General features: G+C 33.1%; 1 protein-coding gene across 1 annotated transcript in view; it reads right to left on the bottom strand.

Moving 5' to 3' along the window:
- The window catches only part of LOC108764627 (transcription factor Sox-21-B), a 44308-nt gene that overhangs the window by 7800 nt on the left and 26429 nt on the right, over positions 1–10079 (bottom strand). The window contains exon 5 of the mRNA XM_018512950.1: positions 7–62. Coding sequence (XP_018368452.1) covers positions 7–62 — 56 coding nt within the window. The remainder of the gene's footprint in view (positions 1–6; positions 63–10079) is intronic.

The following is a 10079-nucleotide window of genomic DNA, read 5'->3' as shown; positions in this document are numbered from 1 at the left end:
GTAAGCCGCGGCGGGGGTGTAATAGGAGCCCATTGCAGCTTGTCCCATGCTACCGGCCATTCCTGTAAAATAATGACGATGTTCATGAATAATATGTTGGTGATGACTTCGGCCTAACTTAGGCCGATATTCATAGTCGATTCTTATTTCAAGACCGTCTTAAGTAATGTCTTAAGACCATACTTAAGACGGTCTTGAATATAAGATCTGACCATGAATACCGGCCTTAAATGTTAATTACCTAATATATGTTTGTATATAGGATTCTAAAATAGTGTTGAACGGAGAATGTTGAAAACTAAAAGAAAATAGACGATCGATGATTTAATGAATAGTAGGGGAGACCGGGGCGCGTTGTCGTATGGGGTTGATTTTTAAAATGCTTATAACTCAATCACTATATAGCAAAAAAATCTTTTTTTACTGTAGATTGTTGATGTAATATAATTGTATAAAATGGTTTGCATCAAAAGCACTGTGTATATTATTTATAACGACTTTTAAGAAAATAAAGTTGGTTAGTAAATTTTTTTAATATTTTATTTTTTGTTATTTAATAACTTTTTAGCATTATCAATCAAGATTTCTGTATAATAATAGAAAATGATATGTCTTAGGAAACTTTTGCTGCAGTTAATTAATCATTCATTACTCTGTCATTATTCTATCATATTAATCAGCCATTTTGACCAAATTTATCAATATAATTTCTTCTACTAAAAACGGCCATGTGGATTAGATTGTCCCAAATGAGCTAGGATTAGTTGTCAGACCAGGGGTGGAATTACGCCTGATCGTAATCGCTATAGTCTCCTTGCCCCTCTCCACACCTTTCCCAGATGTTGTTAAGATCGGAATTACGCCGAGTTGCTATTGCTTAAATCCTTTTTCCCTCCTCATACCGGTCACATAGAAATATAGCAACTAGTCAGAAGGTATCGCTACGCACATTACGATAGCAATTGCGACTTTTCTAGTCGATCTGGCATAATTTGGCCCCTGTGATCCTCTGCAAGACGCGGCCCATGCAGTCCTATGAAAAAGGAGATAAAAAATAAGACATTAACAAGGAAGCACCCAACGCAGCGTTGATTGCACATAGGCCCATTTCTACTTTCACTTTTGCCTTAATCTCCAGTTTAGCCAAACTTTCGTTAAAACTTTCGAGAAATGCAGCGGACAGAATGGAAATAAGCAATTCTTCAGATCATACACTTTGCCAGCTGTCTACTTTTATACCAAGTCATAGTTTTGAACAATCAACTCCAGAAGATATTCGTCCTCTTCCTAAAGCTGGTCCACGGAAGAATGCTCATACACATGGCAAGAAAACGGAAGACAGCTATTCTTATCGATACACCAATAAAAGCAGAACTTGAACTCGAAAAAATATATATTGTTTTTGTCTATCTAGATATCAAATAATTCTTTTTTTTATAATAGCTTCGCGTAGATATGTCTTATCGAAGTTTTTAATTTAATCTCTTTTCGTTTTCGATCTTTGTCTTTTCAGTTTAATTGATGATGTTAATTAGACATGGTCTGTTTAGGGCATCTTCCGATTTTGACTTATCTCCTTCATTTCACTGACAAAATTTTGAGGACAGATGTTCGATGAATCGAGCTTGGTACGCGCGAGTCCCCTCGGTTTGTAGAGATTTGTTTGCCGTTCCTGGGTTGCTATTGTCTTCATTGTTTCGCGCCTCGTACCAGATTACGTAATTTTGAATTTCCACGCCGGACGAAAGCGCGAGACAGACGGAGTCTGATTACTAAGTCTAAATATTTTACGCGCGTCGTGACCGGCTCTGTCGTAATTCGTCGCATAATAATTCAAACGCAAACACAAAAGATTCCGCGGTACTACGTCGTTTTCTCAGCTCAGCGCATCTAGCTCTTCGTGTTTCGAAACTCACCGACTCAAACGGTTACGTAGTCTTTCACGAGACTCGAATAAAGAATAGATAAAGGAATACACATCGTATGGGCAGCGATACACGTAAGTGATGATTTGGTTGTACATTTGTTTGTTTTTTTTTTAAATAATATATTTTCGATTATCTTATCTTCTATTTGCTGTCACTTGTTGAACATATGAAATTTCTTTTTTAACTTCGGGTGATGAATATTTTGACCATTATGTTACCCATATCTAGATGGTACGTGAGTTTCCGTAAGAACTTTGTCATTTATTTCTGGTTTTATCGAAGGGGAAACCACTCTTAATTCCGGTGTACAATCCGTCAGAAGTCCAATGAATTCCTCGAAATCCGATGAAGTCTAGTAAAGTCCGATGTAGTCCGATACAGTCTGGCAAAGTCCGATGAAGTTTGGTAAATTTTGATGTAACTTACTTTAGTAAAGTCTGATGTAGTCTGGCAAAGTTCGGTGTACAAGCCCTTGGAAGTTCGTTTAATTCCTTGAAATCCGATGAAGTCCGGTAAAGTCGATGTACTCTGGTAAAGTCCGATGAAATCCATTGAAGTCCGATGAATTCGATGGGATAATCACTCTTGAATTCTGATGTACGTATAACTCAGAAATCTGATGAATTCCTCAAAATTGAAGACCTTTATAAACTCCGGCAAAGTTCATGAAATCCATAACAGTCCGTGAAGTTTTTGAAGTTAAAAGTCCAGGTGTACATCTATTTTTTTCAGTGGTTATTTCCTCGGATTTTACTCTTATTTAATTGGTTAAGAAAGATATTTCTCTCTCTCTCTCTCTCTCTTTCTCCCCCCCCCCTTCCTTCCTCCCTCTCTTTGTGAAAGAACAAACGAATGAAAGAAAGTTTGATGCAGTCCGAAAAGAATATTCATCGTTCGATTACATTTCGATCCTCAGGGATTTTAGAGAAACTTCGTTTTCAATTTTAGTGCATGTGTATACTTTATCGTTACAAATCGACTTGATATCTCGGAGGTGCGGAAGTCAAGCGGTGGAACGATGAGGAGCGCACGGAATAAATCCTCGAATAATTCCCTTCGGCGCGGTAGGGCTGTACTTTGCGGATCGTGTTCGCTCGAGGATTCATTGAATACAGACACGCGAGCGCATAAACATGTCGCTGGTTCATTATTTATCGAATTGTCTTAAGCTACCGCGACGTTATGCGAAAGTCCGCGGCTCACCGGTCACGCCTGCGGGCTGAGAGCACGTGACTTTGCGGATAACTCGCGATCGTAAATCCGTCATCCATTAAAAAAGGAATAATTAACTCCGAAACGCGTCTGACCGATGATAAATTGTGAAATTTGGAGAACACATCTTTTCTACTAACTCTTTCTTTGCGACTTTTTTTCCGCAAACTATTAATACGCAAAATTAATTTGAACGTTTTAAAAAGTTTTATATCTTAAAATTTTGATTTTTTCTGACAATCTAATAATTCATAATATTATTTCTTTGTCTTATCAATTTCTTTCTAGTCCAATTTATTCTTCGATTAAAATTTTTAATTAATATAAGAATTAGCGATTTTCCGCGGTTGACGAACAATCGTGTACATGAGCGGAAATTCGAGTCGGCATTCCAACCTAAGCCGGTAATTTATTCCAACCACCTACACGCTTGTCTTATGCGCGTGCCACTGAGTAAATACGGTTGAGAGGTAGTGCAGAAATAACTGAAAAGACCTGTGTACCGGTAGGAAAAGAGAACATGGAGTTTGCGAAATATGACATATTTGATAGGTAGATGAAAATTTTCTAAGTCTGACGTTGAAAACTTTTTTAAGAGTTCCAGTAGTTCTGATTATTGTTTTGGATAGTTCTCGACCAGTTCTGTCGAAAAGTATCAGGTGACAAAGCGATTGGGCCAACGATATTCAAGATATGCGAAATTCAAGAAGTAATCAAAAATTTTTTATTTTTTTTTAATTTTCTTAAAAAAATTATTTTTTATGTACCTCAGGAACTCTAGATATTCACAAAATAAAGCTATTAAAGCTACTCGAAACTGTGATTATTGTTTTGGATAGTTCTCGACCAGTTCTGTCGAAAAGTATCAGGTGACAAAGCGATTGGACCAACGATATTCAAGATATGCGAAATTCAAGAAGTAATCAAAAATTTTTTATCTTTTTTTAATTTTCTTAAAAAAATTATTTTTTATGTACCTCAGGAACTCTAGATATTCAAAATAGAGCTATTAAAGCTACTCGAAACTGTTCGATCTCGAATTTCGATAAGAAGTTAGCACCTCATTTTTTAAAAATTATTTAAAAATAGTTATTAAGCGGAATTCTTGTTATAAATTATAGAGAACTCTTCGTCTTGATGAAAGGAAACGGAAACTCTAATCAGAACTATGGAATTTCAATATTGGGGTGCTAACTTCACAGACGCGGCAGTATACAGTTTCGATACACTGGTTTTGGCAACTTCAGTACACACACGAAAATCTACTGGCAGTGTATTACTGGATTACAGTGTATTACTGTATTACTGGATCAGTATTACTATTCAATACTGATTCATATATTGGGCCAGTACCGTATCATTAGTTTCATGGTACTAGTCCAGTACTGAAATATGAAACTCATTTTTCAGTACAGATTCGGTACATTTTTCAGTACAGATCCTCGCCAGGATTTAATACCGTTTTTCTGTATAAATTCCCACTTGGGTATCAATGTTAAGTATGAATACTTTACATGCATTATATACGAACAGCTATAGTATTATCGGCTCACATTAGCTTTTCTTTGTTTTAATTTCTTTTGCAAAAACATAAAATAATAACTAAAAAATTAATTAAAATTTATTAATAAAAATTAAGTAAAATTTATATTACAGTTATATAATGATAATAAAATAATTTGATGGTTATATCAAATATGATTTACATCTTTAATTTAAAAAAAATTTCCGTAAAAAACTTTCGTAAATATAGTAAAATTTTATAAATTTTTTAAAATATGTGTATCTTAATAATGCGTGTCACTTTATATATTCTCCGTTTAGGAATATCTAAACTATGCAGGAATTTCAATCCGAACTTGAATAGAAACTTGTGAGGAAGGGATATCTAAAAAAAAAAGGGGAGACGATCGAAACGCGAAGGAGATATGAACGGAGAGTCTCCACGTGTCCGATAAATTGGAGATTACCGATCGCTTTTTGCGGCGAGAATGCGTGGGTGTCAGGATAAATTCCGGCCTTAATCGCGATATCACCATTGTCGGAATTAATAATTTCTCAAACGGAAAGGCGCTCGCGAAGGATATCCGTAAACTCGCCTACGCGGGCACGAATTACATGACGACGATAAATTACGCTACGTGGATACGGGTGCGTAATATAATGTGGCATGAATATTCGAACGCCATCGTTTCCACGCTGGATGTACAATAGCGGTAAGGAAACCGTGGTAATAAAAGTATTCCATTACTTTGCACAATAGATATTGCTTTCATCGTATATATAATAGGATGGTTCCCTAGGTTTGTACAGAAGCGTATTTATTGATGAATTTTATCATTTACTTGAATTACTTGACTTGTCTGATTTTCTATTTTTTAGTAATACTTTTTTTTAGTATATACTGAGCCTTTATGATTTTGAAATAAAACTTACGTAGGAAAAATAGTTTAAAATGAGATAAACAATTTAAATATCTAGCTGTTTGAAAATCGTGAACTAATGAAAATGTTTTAACATAAATAAGAGAAGAATGCCACTTCAAAGCCTATTTTGACTCTTTGTAGTTCATACGTGAATATACATATATGTAAATATTTCAATTACAATTGAGATCTTGCGATAACTTGCAATAACGAGAATTGTACTGTTATTGCTATTATGAACAAATTTATCAAAACGAATAAATCTCTCTGAAACACGGAGCATGATTATTACGAAATAATTGTCCTATGGCAACGAATAAAATAATTTCATTTATATATTTCATTCTTTTCCATTGTATAATCTTTATCTTTAATATTAAATTATTCTTCTGAAATTAAACTCTATATTTTTATGAAGTTTACTGATCATACATTCATGCATTGATTAGTATTAGGTACACGGAGAGAATTTTTTCTTAGAATTTACCCTGAAAATATGACAATCGTGGGACAACATTGTATTTCGAAGAATTTTGATATAAATCTCTCATTCATTAATAAAACTACAATAAAGTATAAAATAAGTTTGATCAATTTTACTGAAGTGCATGGTAAAAATCTTTAAAATATTGTATTGTACCACAATCACCATATTTTCAGGGTAAATTTTAAAAGAAAATTCTCTCCGTGTATTTAAGTTATTTATTATATTTTGTAATTTTTATTCATTATTGCACATGTAATGTAAATAATTGTATTCATTCATTGAAGAGGATATTCGATATCAAGGGTTAAAACTTGAGAAACGTCTGTACTTTTAATTTAATATATACTTTACATACGATCTACATTTACATACAGTAATAAGGCATAATAAATTTAAAAAATCGAAAGAAAAAAGGGCTACGAGCCTAAGATTAATCGTTATAAAATAAAATGTGAAACCGTTAATAAATAAACATGTCATTTAGTTAAAATGTAAAACTTTAATTTGCCAGCAGTAAACAATAAAACAAAAACAAACGTTTTGATCCCTGTTGGATCATTATCAATGTTAGGTATATACAGGTTTCACAAACTTCGTGCGAAGAATAACACTAACTATAGCATTTTAATTTTTTAAAGTTACTTATCCGGTGCAACACGTCCACTCGATCTGTGATAACGGAGCACAGGTTGCAGCGTGGATATGACTTTGGGATAACATTAAAATTTTAGACGAAGAACCTTGTTATAATAAGCGGTGAATCTCAGAAATGTTGATCATTAAAAAACAAACAAACAGTTTAAACCTACAAACAGATACCGAGGGTCTACATAAACCGTACTAATAAATAAACATTTATTAGTCTGACATTGCAATACCCAAGATTAGTTTATTATTTGTCAGTCAGTGTTCATCTGTCGTGATGTTAACATATTTATTTTCTATTAAGTATGAATGTTAAGTATGAATACTTTACATACATTATACACGAACAACTATAGTATTATCGACTCACATTAGCTTTCCTTTGTTTTAATTTCTTTTGCGAAAACATAAAATAATAACTAAAAAATTAAGTAAAATTTATATTACAGTTATATAATGATAATAAAATAATTTTGATGGTTACATCAAATATAATTTACATCTTTAATTTGAAAAATAATGTATATTATACGCGAAAAATTATAGTGAAAATTATAGAATCAACAGCCCGAGTTTATTAAGAAATATATGTTTCTGAATATAAACAGAAATTTTTTGAAACACTTTGTTTTGTAACATATTACATAGAAGCAACAGCAATTAAGTCGAAAGTATTCATGGAATGATTTTTAGCGCAATGAAATCAAAATACTCATGAAATAATTTTAATTGTATTTAAAGAAATAAATAAAGACCGATATATTATACATAAAATGAATAAAAGGATTTTTTTATGATCTTCGGAAGCAAATTATCGAATTAATATAAATTGAAGTTTAAATTAATAAAATATTAATTGCAAGTTATTAATTAATTATTAATAGCTAAAAGTTGCATTTTCAGCTGTAACATGAACCAACGGAATGTTATAAGACGGAATAAATTATCATGCTGTTTGATGCATTGTTCGATGACAATTCGGTCACTTGTGTGACTTTAATTGTCTAAAAACTCACAAAATATATGTCAGACTAATGATTTATCTGATAACCGCGATGTCTATTTATTTATTTTATTCGGGATATAATTTAATTATACGTAATAATGAAAACGTGATAATACCAGTGATGTAATTTGTAAGAGATGCAAATCAACGACGATCATAACAGTCTGATTTAAACAATTAATTAATATTTTAACGCCACACAGTGAGCTGCCTTAAACAATTACAATGTAGCGTATGGTCTAACTACAAATTGGACGACTAATTCAAACGTGGCAATATTTATAAAATATCTTGTATAAACACTCGTTACTTTTAACAATGCAATTATCCATACACTTTCGGACGACAAATAAATAAGTGGATGGCGAGACTGTTTACATGAAAAACACGCGCGTATTATCACGTAATGCAGGCATAACCTGTTCGTATGCGGTCTTTTGTCATGATGTCACAGAAAGATTGCAATTATTAAATTACAAATCGCCGCGTTCACCACGCATAATGCGTTCGCGCCTCCATCCTGTATTAATTAAACAAATTGGTAACCGTGTGTTTTCTGTGTTCTTCCACCGCTTATACACGCGAGCTCGTTTCCATTATGCTCGCCCAATTGTTATAATAAACTAACCAGACATGACGTCAGTGTAGTCGCAAATATTCACCACGAGTGTTTACACAACTGTGGGAAGTACAATATTTGCAACAACACACTTTCACATCCCACTTCGCTGCACTGCGATGCAACTTGAAAGAGACGTATACATACATAGATTCCAAAAAAAAAGACAAAAATAAAAGCTAATTTTTTGTATAAAAATGCATTACATAAAAAATACATTATCATTTGAAATAAGATGTTAAATTAAACCATTTTTCCATTATAAACTCATTTTCGACTGTAATGAGAAAATGTTAAAAAAAAGCTCATGCTCTTTCATATTTTCGGCAATGGTACTCAAGGCAAATCATGAATTAAATAAGTTTTGATAAGAAAGTTAAACATAAAAGTCGTTGAAAACGAGATTTTCAATAATTAGTTCAAACCAAAAGAAGTAAGAAATAGTAAAAAATAGTTTGAAAGTTTAATTAATTAATAAAATAGTAGAAAATGCTAAATGACTTGGTGATAAAGTACATGCTTGTCAATATAAAGATTAGAGTTCGATCCCAGCGTTCCACATAAAGCTAATAAAAGACATTTTGAGCAGATAGCACGAATTCACAGTGACAAAAACAAAGACAAACCGAAGACTAGAAAATTAAAAATACGAACCGTATCTATCGTGAATACATTTACATGCAATAGTAACTTTGTTGCAATTGCAACTCTGTTACATTATGGGAACAAACATCGTACTGCAATTGTTATTAAACTATTTTATTATTTATATATGAATGAAATATTTGAATTTATCAAAGATATATTTGTACATAATTTACGCACTGAAAACAGCGTTTGACTCTGTATAGCTATTAATATTGTACTTGATTAATTATTGTAATTTTCTGTTAAAAGCTGCTCTCATTTAAATATTTATGCTAGAAAGAGTGGTACCGACTTGTGGTTCCTGCACACTAGACGTGGAAACGCCTGTCGTGCGGCAAAATGTAACGCCATAGCTAATAAGCTTACAGCTTCCAAAATGTTCACTGATCTAACCTCATTTTAAATTGTAATATACAAAAGTGCTGGATAAAAATATTGAACACAGAGGATGCTACTATAAAATAAAAGTATTTTCAAAGATTTAATTCTCCGAAAATACTATTTCATAGTAGTAATCGTGTACTAATACTTTCGTTCAGCACTGTATGCGCAAGCATGTGCGCGAGGCTGCGTATATAGGCCTGTTCTTTTTGGCTGAACTTTTGCACCGGTTCATTTTTCTTCCTTTTCTTTCCTCCTGAAGAGAAAAGGAAGAAAGATGAACTGGTGCAAAAGTTCAGCCAAAAAGAACAGGCCTTATGTACCTGAGTAGTGCATGACATATATTAGAGACATCACTATATACACGCAGATACTATAGAGACGTACTGGAAACGTATTGAAGTACATCTCAGAATAACTACGGTATATCACTGAGCTCTCTGCGAAAGTCTACGGAATGAGAAACCGCGTATATAGTAGATTCTGAAAAAATACTCTGTACATCACAGACGCGTCTTGAATATTTTGACGACGTATTCAACATACGTTTGCGATGTTCTAACGTTGTCAGAACGTAGATGGCTGTCTGGGTATTATAAGAGATCATTACTTGATTATTAAAACAAGTAATGTTTAGTCTGCTATATCTACCCGTATAAGAAATTATTATGGCTGGATGTCTGTATATATGTGCTGTATATATACCTGCTCGAAGAGCGTCCATGGG

The sequence above is a fragment of the Trachymyrmex cornetzi genome, unplaced genomic scaffold, assembly GCF_001594075.2.
Source record: "Trachymyrmex cornetzi isolate Tcor2-1 unplaced genomic scaffold, Tcor1.1 scaffold441, whole genome shotgun sequence".
NCBI lineage: Eukaryota > Metazoa > Arthropoda > Insecta > Hymenoptera > Formicidae > Trachymyrmex > Trachymyrmex cornetzi.
The sequence above is the reverse complement of the archived record's forward strand: the minus strand, read 5'-3'. Positions and strand labels throughout refer to the sequence as shown.